General features: G+C 40.5%; 1 protein-coding gene across 1 annotated transcript in view; it reads right to left on the bottom strand.

The window, feature by feature from the left end:
• LOC146855832 (transmembrane protease serine 11D-like) overlaps positions 1 to 21,489 on the bottom strand; it is a 370,733-nt gene that overhangs the window by 311,899 nt on the left and 37,345 nt on the right. Inside the window, exon 3 of the mRNA XM_085651179.1 lies at positions 5,992 to 6,257. Within this exon, the coding sequence (XP_085507305.1) occupies positions 5,992 to 6,257 (266 nt within the window). The remainder of the gene's footprint in view (positions 1 to 5,991; positions 6,258 to 21,489) is intronic.

Below are 21,489 nucleotides of genomic sequence, written 5' to 3'. Positions count from 1 at the left end.
AAGGCAGCTCATTCGCGCTGCAACGCTAGGCGAGACCTAAAAGAAAATAGTGTCAGGAGTAAAGGGGCCAATAGCCGTGGAAGGATACAAATGATGAATGGGGAGGGACTAACAAGCCTCAAACCAATCGGAAGGCAGCATGCAAGACAAAAGCCAATGGGCAGAGAGTGGGCGGAGCTTCACCGAAGCTTCCACCATACAGTATATACTGCATGCCACGCAAAGCGATGGGTGCGCATTCGCGCTGCAACGCTAGGCGAGACCTAAAAAATAAGAACCTTCCCAGTTCTTCTAAGACAGACATTGCGGATTGCTGAAAAAGACCTGTGTGGGGGTTTTTAAGAACCCAAATAAGTATATGTTGAAAGAAATCTGAGGTTTCATGATTCTCCAGAGCTTTGGGAATAAAAAGAATACCACAGACATACCAAACACAGTAAGATACGGATTGTACAAAGACTTGGCAACATGGTCTGGGCACATTCGTGTACACATATGTTTGCATCATCATTAGTATATTGAAGCCAGGCCTATGGGCTTTGCCAGGGACTATTTTCAGTGTGTTTGAGGTTTCAAAATGTTTCCCGTTCCGAATCTGGTTTAGAAATGAGCAAGTGATCTGACCAACGCAATTTTAGAGGCTTATATATTTTTATGAGGTGTTACTTACAAAAATAGAGTAAAGACTGGCACCCTATTGTGTTTAGAGAAGGTAGTGTTATACTCAGATGTTCTCCAATGTGAATGATTTGAGGAAAGCTATATCTTCATCTTTCACTTTTGAAGTCCGAAATCTTCCAGGAAAGTGATCACAAGACGAGTTGATTAGTGTTGTAATCAGTGAAAAAAATCCTCAAGCTCTTTTTGTGTCAAGTGATTTAGGTGTTGTGTTTGTAATCGCTGCAGTTAGGCATTGGAAAGAGGAGAAGGCTATGGAGTTATTCAGTTTACTTTTAGGAGCTATCCCCACAGTTTCTTCGGCTCTCAGGCAGAAGATGCTCTATCCTAGTGGCAAGATACACTCAATAGTGCCATCCCGGATCAGCTGAACCATGCTTCTGGTAGTGTAATAGCATGAACATTACAGTCTTGGATGAGGGCAGGTTTGAAGATTGCATTAGAAACTACAGACCCACAGTTCAGAGAGGCAGTTGTAATGTGATGAGCAGGATGTGGGTTACTGGATTGAGAGGAGGTGATTCATTTGAGGTTGAGTGGGTAGATCATGCTCTGGCAGCAGTAAGTGGCTGTAAGGAAGTAATGAAGTATGCCTCTGGGTGGTCAAGTCCTTCTGTAAAGATTCAGGGGGATATTCACAAGAACATGTGATAACTACTGCACGAGTAGCGTAACGCAACTGTCAACATCGTAGCCTATCGCGGGAAAACAACCCTGTGTCAACGTGGAATTCACAACAAGGCGGCCACATGTGATAGTTTGCCGAAACCACGGCCAATGCTAGCGATACAACCACCTCGACGGAGATAATAACACAAACCCCAACGCCAAAAAACCTGCGATGGGCCAAAGCGCGATGAGGAAATCAGCGATAAGCAGCACCAGGCCTGCAACACACACCTGGCAGGCGGGAAAAACTACCATAAAAGGAGAAAAAACACCCAAACACAAACTGACCAACACCCAAGCACCATGGAGGCAGCCAGAGTGGGCGTAGTGGGGCTACGTGAAGCAGCGCGTAGTGTGCCCAAATCTACACACACTCGCACGCTCCACGTAGCCCCACTACGCGCCTCCGGCCTCCCGCCCACCCTCCTTTTAAATAATACCCTGCATGTTAAATAATTAAAAGTAAAGAGACTTGTTACATTATTTTTTCCAGCTAACCTTTATTACATGTCTGTGGCAACATTGGGATCTAAAAGCCCTTTGTAAATATGTCACAACAGCAGTATAATAGTATCCTTCAAAGTCTTGGTGAGATTAGCCACGCCTCCCAAAAAAGGTAACGCTTCTGGTGATCAATCTGGGAGATTTTACCAAGCCAAATAAACTTAGTAGTTGAACTGTTCCAAACTGTAAGGAATGTCCTTATCAGCAAAACAGGGATTTTGGGAAAAGGAAGAGGAAACTTGGTACTACTGGTATTTGTTCAAATAAATCCAACCAATATTGTTAATGGCTTTTTCCAGGATTCTTTCCGGGATCATGTTCTAAATAATAGAAGATTGTAATTTAGGTTGCATAGTTGCCTATGATTGTGTGTAAATATTATTCCTAAGTAGGATTCACAGTGTTACCACCTATAAGTGTGCAGGGAAGTACATTATTATTTACATTGCCCAAAATTACTTTTGTTTTGTTGGAATTAATCTGATACCTGGAAAAACGTCCAGATTTCTGTATAGCATGAACTGTTCCCTAAATTAGCCCTTTTGGAAGTCAAGTGTAGTATCACATCGTCTGCATAGAGACAAATTGTAGTTATATAGTCCTAAGATGTCTTCCCCCTATCTTACCATAACGGTCAACTGTTCTATAAATAGAGCAAATAGGAATGGAGAACATGGGCACCGTGGCCTGGTGCCTCTTATCTGTGCTGAGTAACTCCCTTTAATTGGAGGGTAGCAAAGGTGCCTTCATACAAACTACCGATCAACCTGGTGAACTGGTAGAAAAATCCAAATTGTGGTAAAAAGTTCCACAAAAACTCCAAATTCACCAGCTTCAACATTTTTCTGCATTCAAAATACTGTTGCCCTGTGGATCTCCTTAATATTGACTGCTTCAAAACCTTCAGTTAGTTAATGCCTGTTTGTCACTAGCTGCTTTTCTAGAATAAAGCCAACTTGATCTGTCTTAGCCAGGGCCTCTATCATTCCACTGACTCGTCAATACTTCATGATTCACATTAATTAAGAATTGATATGGAGCAGTAGCGTCCACAACCCAGTAGATGTTTTCCAGGTTTACAAATACTACCACCCTCCTCCGTGTATGGACTTAGATAATTGAGTAAGGATTGAAGCAATTAAAGATTTAAGCTTTTTATACCATTCAGCTACTGAGTTCTAACCCCTCACCTCCTGGAGATTTCCCATTTAATACGTTTTGAATAGTCTATTTAACTTCAGTCTCTGTGATTTCCTAAAGAAGCATTTTCACGTGGTAAGGAGTCAGTGTACAAAGAACTTCATCTGTCTTTGTTTTGCCTTCCTCTAATTTTTGATAATCTGGGTCCTCTATGTTGTTTATAACATTTGATTCAGACTTTACCTTGTACTGCTACGCCAAAAGCTTGCAAATTTTAGGGCTGTCCTCCAGGATTATTTTTTTGCTTTTACTTTTGGGCTATATTCACTCTCTTCCTGTGTTAGTAGTGTTGCTTCGAGTTCTGAATTTAGCTGATTGTGTCTGAGGGCTGGCTCACTTTGCAACTGGATTCAAGGTAGCCTGGCTGATGAGGGCTGTTAGCCCAAAGCCGGTCCCAGGATGCTTGTTTCTGGTTCAGGGAAGACATGGCTTGGCAGTTCGGGCTGGACTGTTCCCATGAGGCACAGGGTCAAGACTGATTTGCATATAATTGTGTCTGAACTGGGGTGGCGAAGTGAGATAAAGAACAATGATGGATTCAACCCAGATCTGTGACTGGGGGTGAGTGTCTGAAAAGTTTCAGTGCACCGTAAATCATTTCCTTGAGTTTGAGTTTTGAGTACACCATTTAATGAAGCAGCAAGGCTACTCGTGCCTTTTTCATATTGCTGCACAGTCACTTCTGAGTTCTTTACGTGCCTGTGTTACTTCTGTTCTGAATGTATAATTCCCTGGAGAGTGGCTTGACATGTTAGGTACACAATTGAAACCTGAGCAGAGCCAAGGCGTATCTGAATGAAGGTCCCCTCCTCCTGTTTAATGCGATTGTAAGTAAAGGGATGTAAACCTGCTCATCTTGCTACTCTAGCTGTCTTTAGGAACAAATTGTATCTTACTCTATCAACAGAGGGGAAATTCGCACCAATAGGCGTCGACTTGTCAGTGAAGCACCATTTACATTGGAAAGCTGTGAACTATTTGGTTTATTTCAAAATGGTGACTAGCAATGAGTCAAACCTTTTTTTAGGCAGTGGTGTGGCTAGACATATTTGATATATTACTACCTGCAATGCTAAATCTTGCGTTTGAGGTTTATCTATACATGCATATTATTTCCTTCCTTTCACACTTCATTTGAATGGAGTTGTTTGAACATTGTATGCAAGTCCTTTCAAAGCACATTATCTTTTTTGTTATGAGCGCTTCTCTTTGTTTCTTTGTCATAGAGATTATAGAAGAACTATAAAGAAGACCCCCTTCAAATCCAACCTTTATTTTACAAAGAGAGGACTGTTTCAAAAATAAAAGAGCATTCCATATTGACAGCCTTCCGATTATTTGTTAGGCGTTCAAATGCTTACACTGTATGGATTACCTGCCACCATGCTTGTTATCCTATTTGGACTTCATTTTTGCCACTTGTGTTGCCTCTAATTTCAAAATCACCAATATCTACTTTAAATGTTCTAACCCTTCCCCACATATTCAATAAAACATCTATTGCCTTAATTCCAAACTCATTTACACAGTTGCTACATTTTGGGGGTCATCACTTCCGCCCGACACAGCATCTGTCATGGGACCGACCGACACCCGTTCAGACGGTCCTGACCCCCCATTAGGATGCGACCGAACACTGTACGTTCGCATTCCTATATTTTACTATGGGAGCATGCATTCCGTCTGTAAACCGGCAATAATGCATGCTCCCATAGTAAAATGGGAAGTGCAGGGATCAGCAGGAGGGCACAATAGGCGCCCCCTCGACCCCCAACCGGAGGCCGTGCACCAAAGGGGGCCCTGCTGTGCGCCCCCAAAAACGCTTTCCGACATGGTTTCCATGTCAGACAGACCGACATGGAAATCATGTCGGAGAGTTTGCATTGTAATCTCAAGGGCAGAAACTTGAGATAACAGGCCGCATTTCGACTGGCGGACGGGCTCTCTGAGCCTGTTGGAAGTTAGTCTGAATGACCGGCTGGTTTCCTTTCCGACCCCCTCCATAGTAATGAGGCGGTCGGAAAGGAAACTGAAGGCCCATTGGGATGCGGCTGTAAAAGCCCCAACAGTATGTTGGAGCCTTTATGTGCCGCATCCTAATCGGCTCCTAAGTCAGGAATAGCATTCTAATATTTTAATCACGCTCTCTTAATAACGTCCAGTGACCTTCTTGCCAGTGGCGTAATACAAAATGATGAGGCCCTCCTCCAGAATGTGATGAGGGTCCCTCAAATCTCCCACATCTGACAGATATTCGTTGACCTTGGGCTGAATGGAGTCTGCCTTGAAGGGTTGGGGGTAGCCAAAGGAAGGTTGGGTGCCCCTCCTGGGCTGCAGGTGGCAGTGTTACGTCCCTGCTTCCTTCGTCCAACTCAAAATACTCGTCCAGATTGAAGATCTTTATTTCACTGAAAGAAAACCATCCTCCACAGAATCCGCCACTCATGTTCTCCCAGTACTTTTGTCACTCCAATAGCGCCTATAATGTATCACTTTGAGGTAAAATAGTCCCCCTGGGTCTTACCCATACATCATTGAGGACAAATAACCAATAATCTGCCATGTAATTATCTTTAGACAACCTAATGCTTCATGGACAATATGCTTTAAGATTTTTTAAAAATCCATAGTTAGCTAAAGAACGATAATTTCCCAATTGCCTTATACCCTCTGAGAAATATTCATAAATTTTCAAAAAATTGTGTGCTGACAAAACGGGTGTATGTGCTAAACATCTAGTGCATGGCGCAACTGTCACTTAGACCAGATTCCTTTTGGAATATGGGCATCACTGTTATGACTTGCATCTTCATATGTTGTCACACCTTGGCAGTGAGTAAAAACTGCACTTCCAAATAATGCTCTCACCAAATTCATGGCTAAACTCTTTAACATATTTTCTGCACTTAACATGGGAAGAAAGAAGAAAATTATTCTTACAGCCTTCTGACATGACTCCCCAACCGCTGATGTAACAGGGGCGAAATTTGGTGGTGTCCATGGTGGCACTGGGAAGGCAGGCTGGCTGTGTGTAGTCATTGTAAACCACTGGCTGACTCAGTTCAATGATGGCTAAGTCGTTGGCCTCCACACGTGGGTTATATTGCTCATGCTGCTTGTAAGATTTCATTGTTCGTATCTGCACTTCATTAGAGAGTGCTGAGAGCATATACCCTCCAACCACAATTCTCCATTTTGACCATGCTCTAAAGGGCAGAAAAATAATTCTCAGTTAGTGAACTGGATAAAGGTTCAGTACAATCGCTCTTTCATTTAATTTTCTGCCTTAATTCGAAGAGGTATTACTAATAGCGAGCACACAAAACAAACAGCAGAGACAAGCACTGGTAATCCATACCCTCAAATAAACATAAAAATCGAACCCTGCAAGCTGTGAACGTATCATGTTACTGACTGATAGTTGTAAGGCTTATTTGGGTGTGCACCTCTTTTGCCGTCTTGATGAAATGCAGTGAGTTAATATGACACTCTTTAATATATCCTGTGGAGCAAGCCCTTGAGAGTAAAGTTTACTCAGTGAAGTTCTGAGTTGGATTGTATGAAACTGAAACCATAGCCTTAGGTGAATAGATTGAGGATTAGAAATAAGGATTCTCCATACACATTTCAGACGTTTAGGGGCCGATTACAATGTCGGGCGAAAAGCATCGTCCCAACACTCTGCATCTCCTCGACCGTGTCAGAGCCCTTCCGAACGACACGGTCAGTTTACATTCCGACCACCTGATTACGATGTTCGGGGTTAGAACGTAAACCACACAGTCATTCTGAATCGGTCCCGACCGAGTCGCGGAGTATTAGTGTCAGTCATAATCGCATCGTACACCCCTATGAACAGTGTTTCCGTCCTCTGGATTACGATGTGGATTTCCAACAGCCTTTCCGCGTTGGCCTGTCTGACACATACAAGCTGTCAGAAAGTGACTTTGGGGGCCCCTGGAAGGGACCCCTTTATCCAGCGGCCTCTGCTCAGGGATCCGGGGGGTACCTAAGGGACCCCCCTGTAAAGCCCTGCACTGTGTGGCAGGCACCCTGGGGTGCCCGCAGCAGGGTGTAGGGTTTTCCGCACACACCCCATTTCCCCATGGAAGCCTGTGTTATGGCCGGTTGTTGGGCATAACACGAGTTCCCATAGGAAACAATGGGAATCTGACCGAATAGTGTACGGTCACATCGTAATGTAGCGGGTGGAACCATCAACCGCGTGTCGGTCGGTCCCGATTCTGAGATGGTGTCGGGCAGAGGCTTTCCTCCCCGACATCGTAATCGGCCCCTTAGTTGAACACAGTCCCACAAAGGGATTAAATGGAGATTGAACCATATTGTGGAAAGTGCTGAGAGTCCAACAAAAGCAAAACCATAGCACGTTTTTAGAGAGAATCTGATATATCTGAGGCTTTACATCAATATAAACTAATACTGTTTGTGCAATGATTTGTTGTATCTCATCTTAGAGAAGACTGTTGAGATATGGGAATGTAGAATGTGAGCGCCCAGGAAATTCTAGGATGACAATTAGAGAGGTTGAAGGGAGGACAGAGGCACGGTTGTGTTGCCGCAATCTGACATTGGAGTAAAGCATACGTTTTGACACTCACTTCATGTCGGATCTTACCTTACAAAGTGGCAACGAGTTGGGTAGCACAACCGGCAGAGTGGACCCACAGAGTTGTTGCATTGGGATAAAAAGTTAAGTTTCTGCCTTCGCTTCGAACAAGTGCTTGTGATCTGTGTCCCACCAAGGCGCATTTGGGGAGCAAGAGACATGAGTCGTGTTAAATAACTTTTGGGGAGGTTATGCTGATTACTTTACAAGCTCGCTACTCCACTTATGAGTTATTATGTGCCGCCAACTACATGATAGTCACGCGAGAGGGGATTATGCCATTGCGCGTTGAGACACATTCTATAATATTCTATGAAGGTAGCATTGAGACGTTTCATGTTGCGTGCCGCCATATTGGGTGATCTGTTTCTCTTCAAGTCGGGATCAAGATATTGCACACTGTGCATGCACATTGTAGACATTGTTTGGATTAACCAGCACCAAAGCGTACTCAAGACTTCGACAGTGTTTGGTAATTGCAACGTGGGAACATTATCATATTAACCGCTGCAGTATTTTATTACCACAAGTGTTATGTAAAACAGTGCTCAAGGCATAGTTCTCGTATTTTGGAATCGATCACAAATGTGAACATACATGTTGATGTCAGCTTACAACAGGAATACATGTGCAACACTGTAGCAGTTATTTTACTTCAGGCTACATTGTATTGTAACAACACTATTTTGGGGTAATAACAAAGAGCTATTTTTCATCATGGGTGAAAGTGATGGTAACAACGTAATATGAAATATTACCTTCAACATTGGGTGTTAAGAAACACTTTATACAGCATTTGAGTATCACACACCTTCTCATTAACCCCCCCCATCCTCCACAAACATTTTTGCCTGCACCAGGTGAACCAGTGATGAAATGGCCAGAACGGAAGAAATATTTTGTAAACTATATCTCCATGTTGGAAGATGAAAACGAAGACGAATTGTCTGCATCAAGGAAAAAATAACTTCTACACTTGTTAGGTCCAGAAGGCTTAAGAATTCACAACCAAAAGAAGAAGAAAGTCAGATTTGACAGAGAATCGAATATTTATAAAAATGGTTGGAGGATCTGGATATTTATTTTTCACCTATAGTTTGTGTAGCTATTGATTGGTTAATTTTTTTTTCAAAGGAAGCAAAACAAGAATGAACCTGTTGAAGGCTATGTTTCTAATCTACGGAAGTTAGCTATAACTTGTGAGTTCTGAAATCTTCATGAAGACCTCATAAGAAATCAAATTATTATGCACACCACGAACACACGCATTCAGGAGAATCTGTGGGTGTAAGCCGATTCTCCTTTGAAGGATGTTATTGCGCTGAATTATCCAAAATATGTATTCAAGATGCTAATGTCAACACTTTGGAGGTTGAGCAAGGGTGTGAAGTACCTAGAGGAAGTCAAGAACACTGCATAAGGTCGCTGCTGCAAGTGGTGTTGGTAAACCGATTAAAATTCAATCTAATAACAAGGATATTTGACCAAAAACCAAGGAATGGTATATTTGTGGTAGTACTTAACAGTATTTAGATAAAATAACGAGTTGAAAATATACCCATACCACAATATCGACTTTTAATATCGTGGTATGGAAATATCGTGAGCAGGAATATCAAACTCAAGAATATTTGTAGGTATTTGAGATATTTATTTAACATTGAAATATGTTTTTAATGTTTTTAAATTTATAATATTAAATATATCTGTATTTTATTTATCAACATATTTATATTTACTTTATTTAATTTGTTTCTGATTATTTTTTATTTTGTTGAAAAATTTTGTTTGTTTTTAATGTTGAACTGACTGTAGTGGGAATATACCCCAATGCAATCAAAAGCTTTCCCTACTGTTGTATTGACTGGAGTGGAAATAGTACATTTTACCCCTCCGCTATCCAACACATTTACTACTGATGCACTTATTGGAGTGGTAATAATAAATGTAACCCTTCTGCAATACAACACTTTCCCTACTGTTGTACTGACTGGAGTGGGAATAGTAAATTTAACCTCTCCGCTATCCAACATTTTCCCTACTGTTGCACTGACTGGAGTAGGAATAGTAAATTTTACCCCTCCGCTATCCAACACTTTTCCTACTGATGCACTTATTGGAGTGGGAGTAGTAAATGTAACCCTCTCTGCAATCCAACACTTTCTCTACTGTTGGATTGACTGGAGTGGGAATAGTAAATTTTACCCCTCTACTATCCAACACTTTCCCTACTGTTGCACTGACTGGAGTGGGAATGGTAAATTTTATCCCTCCGCTATCCAACACTTTTCCTACTGATGCACTTATTGGAGTGGAAATAGTAAATTTTATCCATCTGCACTTTAACAGTTTCCCTGGTGTTGTATCTCCTGGAATATGTGCAATAAATATTACCTATGTGCAATCTATCACTTTTACTACTATTACATTTATTGGAGGGAGATTTAAACATTTTATTTATATCCAGTCTTTGGGCCCGATTACAATGTCATTTGGAAACTGTCCCCGACTAATTGGTTCCGGACTGGTTTCCAAACTAATCAGGTCCTGTGAGTCTGGACGACCGATTATGATGCCTCCACCTTCGTTCGGTCGGACTCGCATTAACTTCAATGGGAGCCTGTGTCCAGAACGCGAACACAGACTCCCATTGAGAAAAGGATTGGTTGGGGAAAACCTTGCACCCTGTGTGTGGTAGGCACCCCATGCAGCCTGCCACATTGTGCATGGTTGGGAAGAGGGGTCCATTGGGTACCCCCATGGGCCACATTCGGATGCCTCCAGGTGAAGGGGGACCCACAACGGGACCCCAAACAAAGACCAATTCCAAAAGCCGTTTCATCTCAGGCAAACGGCTGTCCGAATCGGTCGTAGTAATCAGGCGTCTGGAAACCGTGTCCATAGAGCTGTAAGAATCGGCTCTGAAAGACTCGGGCTGTCTGCATGCCTTTCGGAACCGATTCGGTCTGCTCGAATGGTTTCCAGGAACCATAATCTATCGTTGGGAAAACTGTGCGATTCGGGAGGAAACAAGGGTTTGGAATCGGAGTCGACAATACCGAATCCCATCCAGAGCCCTTCCTAATGACATCATACTCGGCTCCTTAATATTTATGTGTTGCGCTAAGTGGGATAGGTACATATTTTTATATATTTACTTCAATAGTTTGCGTAGTTTTGTTTAAATTGTAGTGGAAATATTATGTGTATTACATTTTATGGTTTATTTTGTATTGTTACGATTTATATTACTTTTTTTTGTTTATTTAACAATTTTTTTTATTATTTGTAATTTGAAAAATAATTGTTACTAAATGTAAAGATTTTTAAATAGATTAATGTTTTAGTTTCATTAGAACTGTTTTTTTAGAGATTTTATGTTATTGGTATGAATATATATCTACATTCACTTAAAAAACCATAGGTTTCACACATGTTATAGTTAGGTGGACATTTCACTCGTAAAAAAACAATGAAATTCCCCCGTTATAGTTAGTTGAGATAACTATAACTCGCGCGCCCGCAATCCTCTGCTCATGACGTCACATATTACATCACTCATGACATGGTCAGTGGCATCACTCATGACATCACTGATGACATCATCCTTGTGATAGAGTGGCGGTCGCGCGAGTTATAGTTATCTCAACTAACTATAACGGGGGAATTTCATTGGTTTTTTACGAGTGAAATGTCCACCTAACTATAACATGTGTGAAACCTATGGTTTTTTAAGTGAATTTGCAAGGTTTTTTAAATGCTAATTCCTAACTATAACGTGTGTGAAACCTATGGTTTTTTAAGTGAATTTGTACGGTTTTTTAAATGCTAAGTTATGTATGTATTATTATATATTTTTTTAAGGTTTTTCATTGTGCGCGCACCGTGCTCACACCGTGCGCGAACCCCACGGTTTAAAAAAAATAAAAAATGTTTTTTTCACCCTTCGGGGTCCTTCAGGGACCCCCTGACAAAGGCTAGGGGGTAAGGAACTCTCTACCCTGCCCCCTTTTCATGTTCGCCACCTCTCTTTTTCACTGTCGCACCCAAAACAAACAAAATGGCGGACGACATTTCCTGATTTCGACCGATTCGAACGCTGACTGACATGTAACCACCAATCAGAATTATGCTCGCGCACGTTGCGCGCCTATAGATATTTATGTACTTTTAACTGCAATTTTCTCAGGAAATACTGAACAGATTGACTCCATATATGCAAAAGGCACATGCCTGACCTGAGGACTACCTCTTTGCCAAATTTCAAGAAATTCTGTTCAGCCGTTCGGGCTGTACCTTCAACTAAAGGTCCTATGGGAAAACGCATGGGGAAAACGCGTTTTGGGACCCCCCTTTTTTCTCAGCCCCCGCTTGACGAATCACCCCGAGACTTTCAGGGTAGGAGCTGAGCGAAGCGCCCCATTAGTTTTGAAAATTTTGCGAGGATTCGTCAACCGGCGTCAAAGTTATTCAAAATAGAATTTTCAGATTTCCTATGGAAACACGGTCCTAACTATAACTATCTACTGGCAACCGCCAGTAGATAATATATATACATATATATATATGTGTATTACCTACTGGCGGTCGCCAGTAGGTAGTTATAGTTAGGACCCTGTTTCCATAGGAAATCCGCAACATTCTATTTTGAATAACTTTGGCGCCGGTCGACGAATCCTCGCGAATTTCTCAAAATAGGTGGGGCGCTACGCTCCGCTCCTACCCTGAAAGTCTCGGGGGGATTCGTCAAGCGGGGGCTGAGATAAAAGGGGGGTCCCAAAACGCGTTTTTCCCATGCATTTTTCCATAGGACCTTTAGACAGGGCTACAGCCCGAACGGCTGAACAGAATTACTAGAAATTTGGCAGAGAGGTAGTCCTCAGGTCAAGGAAGTGCCTTTTGTAGGTTTGGTGTAAATCTGTTCAGTAGATTCTGAGAAAATAGCCTTTAAATCAATATATATATCTGAGCCAGCTTACGGTACGCTTACCGTAAGCTTACCGTACGCGTACGGTGGCGTGCTCGAGCGCGATTCTGATTGGCTGTTAGATCTTAGTAAACATTCGAATCGGCCGAAACCAGGAAGCGGCGGCCGCCATTTTGTGTATTTCACTCCGGTAAAAAAGAGTGATATCTTGAAAAGGGGGCAAGGGAGAGAGTTACAGACCCCCTAACATTTGTAAGGGGGTCAAAGAAGGACAGAAAAGTACAAAGAAAACATTTATTGATTTTTTTAAAAAATCACGGGGTACGCGTACGGTAAGCTTACGGTAAGCGTACGGTAAAAAAAAAAAAGAAAAAAAAGAAATGAAATTCAGATTTAAGTGTTTAGATATTAGGGGGCTCTAAAAAGAGCCGTTGTGTTTATTAAGTGATTTTTTAGTGGTACCTACAAGTAAGTACCGATGCAGAGTCTAAGGTTCAAGAGGAAGACTCTGTTCCCTTCATCATTGAAGTGCACACCATCTCCTCTATAAATGTCTTGCATGTCGTAACGCAAGTTGTTGTGGTAAATGGAACCCATACCATAGTCACGGAGGAAAGCAGAAACAGATTTGTTGACGTGCTTTCTTGCTTTGTCAATCTGCGGACAGAAATGATTGGACCAGTTCCATTTTTGCCTTTGGCATATGTTAGAAAATACAAAGGCAGTTTTAGGGAAAAGTGAAAACAGTTGTGCAAAGGTGTCCTTCATAAGCATTTCCAGACCTACCCCAGTCAAAGTGCCTAGGTCATTGCCACCACAGTGCACTATTATGAGGTCAGGGTGTTGGATTTGCATGAAGGATTTCACCAATGGCATCAATTGGTGCCACTTTAACCCTCTCTGACCAATCCATTTAATGTCTACATTTGGCAAAGCAAGGTCTCTCACCATACCTGTTTTCTCTGCAAACATTTCACTCCAGAAGACATAGCTGTGCCCTACAATCCACACTGTGAACATCTTCAAAGGAGAACTGGATGCACTCAGGAGGTGTCTTTCAGTAGAATGGCAATATGAAAAGAAAGACAGTTTGGAAATGGAGGCATACATATTTTTTTCAAAAAAAAAAGAACTGATTGGCTGTTTCATACCATTCTAGAATAAAAACTAGGCTGTATGTGTAAATTAATAGAAGCATGTTTTGTATTGGTACCGAAAAATGTGTTACCAAAGAACAGTACTATGGATTTGCTGTTAGGTTTGAAAAGTCAAGCACTCTTGCTCTGTGGAATTGAAACATTGTTTGGCGAACTTCTGACCTGACTCCACACAGCAGTGTTCCATGAGCTGTTGCTATGGTAGCAGGCAGAAGTCAAGTTGGGGGAAGGGTACTAGGCAGAAGTCAAGTTGGGGGCAGGGTACTTTTGGAAAAGGGTTGGTTTTCAACCAATAGAAATGTGTGATTACATTTGAAAAAAAGGGGCAAGCACTGAGATTTGAAACTTACATGTATATGTGTGGAAAAATAGAGGGAAACTTTGCCATTATCTGGTTCTGCTGAGAGGAGAGAGGTGTAGAGAACAGAGATCCTGGCTCTGATAATCTGCTGTTTGAGTGCCACATTTCTTTCACAACTAACTAATTTTAAAGGTGAGGTTAGAGTTTGAGAGGGGATGTATATGGTAAATTAAGAAATGAATAATAGAAATGTAATTCTTTTTGTTGAAGTTGCGTTTATTATTTTCTGTTTTGGGAGAAATTTAAATGTGAGGAACATGTAAAATAATATGGACTATGTTTTCACAATAAATTAAGGTGTATTGGTATAAAAAATGAGTAGTTTAAGGGTTTGAGGTTGGACTCAGTAATGCAAATACATTCAGCATCACTAAGGCTGGTTGCCCTTGGTGGAATGTAGGCAGTCACCCAGGTTACACATGTTGGGAAATATAGGCAGAGATTTATTGTGTACAACTCTGGTAATTTTATATTTGCATTAGTAGGAAAAAGGGGGAGCGATTTTTTGGTGCAGAAGCAGACTCTTAGCACACACCCAGCTCCTTTCCATGTATAATCATGCACAGTATTTACAAGCGAGTGGGGTTTGAGGTTTCAGTCTGTAATGCAGAGACATTCAGCATCACTAAGGCTGGTTGCCCTTGCTGGAGTGTAGGCAGTCACCCAGGATACACATGGTGGTGGTCTGAAAAAGCAGTTTGGACATGTGCATTTAAAAAAATCTGAAAAGTGGATTCATAATGTGTCAGTCTGTAAAAGTGATTATCACTTGCCAAAAAAAAAGAGCAGTAAGTGTGCATTCAAATTGGCAAAGAAATTTCGTTTTGTGACTAATGTGAAAACATGACTCTGTGTGCAAATAGGAATTACAGGCAGAGATTTATTGCGTTTTGCTCTGGTGATTTCACAGTTGCATTAGTAGGAAAAAGGGGGAGCGATTTTTTGGTGCAGAAGCAGACTCTTAGCACACACCCAGCTCCTTTCCATGTATAATCATGCACAGTATTTACAAGCGAGTGGGGTTTGAGGTTTCAGTCTGTAATGCAAAGACATTCAGCATCACTAAGGCTGGTTGCCCTTGCTGGAGTGTAGGCAGTCACCCAGGATACACATGGTGGTGGTCTGAAAAAGCAGTTTGGACATGTGCATTTAAAAAAATCTGAAAAGTGGATTCATAATGTGTCAGTCTGTAAAAGTGATTATCACTTGCCAAAAAAAAGAGCAGTAAGTGTGCATTCAAATTGGCAAAGAAATTTCGTTTTGTGACTAATGTGAAAACATGACTCTGTGTGCAAATAGGAATTACAGGCAAAGATTTATTGCGTTTTGCTCTGGTGATTTCACAGTTGCATTAGTAGGAAAAAGGGGGAGCGATTTTTTGGTGCAGAAGCAGACTCTTAGCACACACCCAGCTCCTTTCCATGTATAATCATGCACAGTATTTACAAGCGAGTGGGGTTTGAGGTTTCAGTCTGTAATGCAAAGACATTCAGCATCACTAAGGCTGGTTGCCCTTGCTGGAGTGTAGGCAGTCACCCAGGATACACATGGTGGTGGTCTGAAAAAGCAGTTTGGACATGTGCATTTAAAAAAATCTGAAAAGTGGATTCATAATGTGTCAGTCTGTAAAAGTGATTATCACTTGCCAAAAAAAAGAGCAGTAAGTGTGCATTCAAATTGGCAAAGAAATTTCGTTTTGTGACTAATGTGAAAACATGACTCTGTGTGCAAATAGGAATTACAGGCAGAGATTTATTGCGTTTTGCTCTGGTGATTTCACAGTTGCATTAGTAGGAAAAAGGGGGAGCGATTTTTTGGTGCAGAAGCAGACTCTTAGCACACACCCAGCTCCTTTCCATGTATAATCATGCACAGTATTTACAAGCGAGTGGGGTTTGAGGTTTCAGTCTGTAATGCAAAGACATTCAGCATCACTAAGGCTGGTTGCCCTTGCTGGAGTGTAGGCAGTCACCCAGGATACACATGGTGGTGGTCTGAAAAAGCAGTCTGGACATGGGCATTTAAAAAAATCTGAAAAGTGGATTCATAATGTGTCAGTCTGTAAAAGTGATTATCACTTGCCAAAAAAAAAGAGCAGTAAGTGTGCATTCAAATTGGCAAAGAAATTTCGTTTTGTGACTAATGTGAAAACATGACTCTGTGTGCAAATAGGAATTACAGGCAGAGATTTATTGCGTTTTGCTCTGGTGATTTCACAGTTGCATTAGTAGGAAAAAGGGGGAGCGATTTTTTGGTGCAGAAGCAGACTCTTAGCACACACCCAGCTCCTTTCCATGTATAATCATGCACAGTATTTACAAGCGAGTGGGGTTTGAGGTTTCAGTCTGTAATGCAAAGACATTCAGCATCACTAAGGCTGGTTGCCCTTGCTGGAGTGTAGGCAGTCACCCAGGATACACATGGTGGTGGTCTGAAAAAGCAGTTTGGACATATGCATTTAAAAAAATCTGAAAAGTGGATTCATAATGTGTCAGTCTGTAAAAGTGATTATCACTTGCCAAAAAAAAAGAGCAGTAAGTGTGCATTCAAATTGGCAAAGAAATTTCGTTTTGTGACTAATGTGAAAACATGACTCTTTGTGCAAATAGGAATTACAGGCAGAGATTTACTGCGTTTTGCTCTGGTGATTTCACAGTTGCATTAGTAGGAAAAAGGGGGAGCGATTTTTTGGTGCAGAAGCAGACTCTTAGCACACACCCAGCTCCTTTCCATGTATAATCATGCACAGTATTTACAAGCGAGTGGGGTTTGAGGTTTCAGTCTGTAATGCAAAGACATTCAGCATCACTAAGGCTGGTTGCCCTTGCTGGAGTGTAGGCAGTCACCCAGGATACACATGGTGGTGGTCTGAAAAAGCAGTCTGGACATGGGCATTTAAAAAAATCTGAAAAGTGGATTCATAATGTGTCAGTCTGTAAAAGTGATTATCACTTGCCAAAAAAAAAGAGCAGTAAGTGTGCATTCAAATTGGCAAAGAAATTTCGTTTTGTGACTAATGTGAAAACATGACTCTGTGTGCAAATAGGAATTACAGGCAGAGATTTATTGCGTTTTGCTCTGGTGATTTCACAGTTGCATTAGTAGGAAAAAGGGGGAGCGATTTTTTGGTGCAGAAGCAGACTCTTAGCACACACCCAGCTCCTTTCCATGTATAATCATGCACATTATTTACAAGCGAGTGGGGTTTGAGGTTTCAGTCTGTAATGCAAATACATTCAGCATCACTAAGGCTGGTTGCCCTTGCTGGAGTGTAGGCAGTCACCCAGAATACACATGGTGGTGGTCTGAAAAAGCAGTTTGGACATGTGCATTTAAAAAAATCTGAAAAGTGGATTCATAATGTGTCAGTCTGTAAAAGTGATTATCACTTGCCCAAAAAAAAGAGCAGTAAGTGTGCATTCAAATTGGCAAAGAAATTTCGTTTTGTGACTAATGTGAAAACATGACTCTGTGTGCAAATAGGAATTACAGGCAGAGATTTATTGCGTTTTGCTCTGGTGATTTCACAGTTGCATTAGTAGGAAAAAGGGGGAGCGATTTTTTGGTGCAGAAGCAGACTCTTAGCACACACCCAGCTCCTTTCCATGTGTAATCATGCACAGTATTTACAAGCGAGTGGGGTTTGAGGTTTCAGTCTGTAATGCAAAGACATTCAGCATCACTAAGGCTGGTTGCCCTTGCTGGAGTGCAGGCAGTCACCCAGGATACACATGGTGGTGGTCTGAAAAAGCAGTCTGGACATGTGCATTTAAAAAAATCTGAAAAGTAGATTTATAATGTGTCAGTCTGTAAAAGTGTGCATTCAAATTGGCAAAGAAATTTCGTTTTGTGACTATTGTGAAAAGAAATGTAGTAATATATTTAAATAAAATAAAGGATTTTTTTTTAGTTTTTTTCAGGTATTGCTGAAGAGCAGTGAACACAATTTAAGATGCCTACAAAATCCAGAGTTCAAAAAACTCACAAAAAAAACCTATATTTGAAGACAACTGGAGGACCAAAGTTAGTAGAAGATGCTCATGTTGGGAAAAAGAAAAAATCTTCTGGTAAGCAGAAAAAACAATTTCTAAAAAATGTATTCAAAAGAATGAAAAATGTACAAAATGTCTGTACTGGAAAGAATGTTTTGAAAAGAAAAGGACAGGAAAAAATTGAGAATTTAGTTAATGCAAATATACCTTCTGCAACTGAAAAGATTTACATAAATAGAAAAACAGCGTTTAAAGAGATACGTAGAAAAATGTTTCAGAGAAGAGTTATGTCCAATTTGATAAAGGATGTGAAGAAATATAAGCAAAAGACTAAGTTTTATAAAAGAAAAAAAGAAATTGAAGCCATTGCAGCAAAGGCATTAGAATTAAAAAGGAAACTATTCATTTTAATTTTGAATAGGATGCGTACATTAGACAAAATGGTTAATGTACTGAAATCACATAGCAAAAGGAAAAGAGTAGTGAACAGAACAAACTTTTGTAAAGTGTTTTTAGGAAAGTGGATGCATAGTTCAAGTAGTGAACCTTTTTTTAATGAAGAGAGCTATTTTCAAAGTAATAGTTTGCTGCATGCAGTTGACACCAGAGGTCGTGCTTACGAAGTAAAAAATGGTTGCATAATGGAGAAGGAGATAATGGTTCCAAGAGATGAGGTACAAGTGATGGCAGATGAGGCTATGGGGAGACGTCCTAAAGCCCCAGTGTACACTTGGAATTGTAGTAGTATTTGCACTGTGCGTCAGGAATCTATTGACAAATTTCGTGAGTTTCTAAGAGAATATAGTAAAAAAAGTATAAAACAGAAGATTAAGGTGCTTCAAAGTCTAGATCCATGCAGAGTGAGAGAGAATACTGGTTTGCAGGGTCATTCTCTGGCTTGTCTATTTAGAAAAGTGTGTAATAGTGTTTTCCATCATTTTAGGATGCTGGCTGTTCATCATACTGAAATGAGAAAGTTTGTGAGACGGTTGTATTTTGCCAAAAGTCCAGCAATAAAGTTAAATGAATTGAATAGGGCTCTGTTCCGAGGAATGGTATCAGATGTAGAGAAGGTTGTTGATGAAATTCAGTTTTGTTACTTTGGTCCTGAACAAAACAGTGCAGAGAAGGACACAGTAAATGAGGAAGAAGTGGAAGAGAATGTAGAACCCTCTGTAAGTAACACATTTAATGATCACATAACAAAATTTGCAATAATCTCTAATGAAAGACCAAATTTTACTTGTATTTGTTGCCGCAGAACTCATTATAGAAAACAAACTAGGAATGTTGATCTCTACAGAAAGAGTGAAAATGAAGATAATTATAAGTGGAAGGATTTTGCCACATATATATTTCTTGAAAATTGTTTTGATTTGGGTGAAGATCAGCGTATTTGTAAATACTGTTACAACAAGTTAGAGGAAAATAGAATGCCGACCAGAGCTGTACATAATAATTTAGAATTGGATGCTATTCCTGCTGAACTTTCTGAATTAAATACATATGAGTCTATACTCATTCAATGTGTTCATCCGTTCCAGACCATAGTACGTATGGAGCCCAAAACTGGTAAATTACCTCCTTCCGATTTACTGAGAGGTTTAAAAGGTAGAGTGGTGTATTTGCCCTTGGATTTGAAAAAAAATATGGAAACTATTGATGCGGATACTTTGGAAACTGAACCATTAATTATTCTGGTTAATGGTGTACCTACAAAGAATACGAAGATTTGGCAGGAGCTGGTAGATGTGCGGAAAGTACAAAGAGCAAATTTGTATTTGAAAAGGAATAACAAATGGTATGAATCAATTTATATAGAAGAAGAAGAAGAAGAAGATTTACAAGAAGACACAGAAACACCAACTGGACAAATTGAAAAAGTGGACAAGTCAAAGGAAGAAGAAACTTATGAACATTTTAGCATACATCCTCTTCATTCAAAAGAAGTTATGGGAGACAATATTGATCTCTTTCAGATGAAGAAAGCAAAAGGAACTCCCGTGAGTGTATGGGAGGAGAGCTTGGAAGCTCGATGTTTTCCCCAGCTGTTTCCTAAAGGAAAAGGAGGACGATACGATGAACGTCCGGAACAGATTCCAGCTTCTGAGTATCGGACTACAAGACTATATGCTGAAGATCCCAGATTTCGACAAAGTATTCCTTATTTGTTCCATCTTTTATTTGAAAGCGACTTGTCTGCACTGTCTTATGCAGTAAATCACATTTTAAAAAGTGGAGTACATTTACAAAATGTGTCTGCTAAGGATTTTATGGAGAAAGTGCAGCACCGAGATGATCATTTGGAAACACAACTGATCAATCTGATGGCTTGTCAGCGTGGGAAAAATGAATATTGGTACCGACGCCATGGTGAATTAAAATGCATGTTACGGAATTTAGGAACACCAACATGGTTTGTTACACTAAGCTGTGCCGAGTACGCTTGGGATGATTTACTGGATTTTCTACAAGAGGCAAATTCAAACATTAAAAACATCGAATACAAGACAGCAGGAGAACTGTGCTCATTGGATCCGGTTAATGTTTGCAGATATTTCAATCATAGATTTGAGGCTATGATGTCCTTCATCTGCAATAAAAAAAATCCACCTCTTGGAGAAGTAGTAGATTTCTTTTGGAGAAAAGAGTACCAGGCAAGAGGTGCTCCTCATATTCATATGCTGTTGTGGATCAAGGATGCCCCAAAGTTTGGAACAGATACTGATGAAGCAGTGTTATCACACATTGAAGAATATGCAACATGTGCTATACCAAAAAGCACAGAAGAGAAAAAGTTAAAGGAGCAAGTTTTACGTTTCCAAAGTCATCGGTGTGGAAAATACTGTCGACGGAAATACAAGAGCAAAGATAAATACTACACTAAATGTCGATTTGGATTTCCTAGACCTGTTCTTTCAAATGGAAGAGTAAACAGTTTTATGTCAGCTGTGAGACATACTATCACATGAAAATCACCTAAGAATACCTACAACCTTAAAAGAAAAGAAGAATCAAAAAATATAAATGACTACAACCCAGTCATTTTATCCATGTGGAACGCTAACATGGATATACAGTATGTAGCTGACAATTCCATTGCTGTTGCTCGATATGTAACGTCTTACATTACGAAATCAGAAAAAACAGAATTGAAGGAAATGTGGGAAGAGATTTCTCACGAGAAGACTGTCAGTAAGAAGCTGTACAGTTTCAGTTTGAAGATGTTATCGCATCGAGAAATTGGATCCTACGAATGTTCAGATAGGTTATCTTCTGCAAGTCTCTACTCGAAGTCAAGAAGAATAATTTGGGCAAGTTTAGGCCTTGCAGCAATGAGAAATCGGGTACTAAAATCTGTTGGAGAAATTGAA

This window comes from Triturus cristatus, chromosome 4_1 (assembly GCF_964204655.1).
Source record: "Triturus cristatus chromosome 4_1, aTriCri1.1, whole genome shotgun sequence".
In the NCBI taxonomy this organism is placed as follows: domain Eukaryota; kingdom Metazoa; phylum Chordata; class Amphibia; order Caudata; family Salamandridae; genus Triturus; species Triturus cristatus.
Note: the sequence above shows the minus strand (reverse complement) of the source record. Positions and strands in the feature narration are given on the sequence as shown.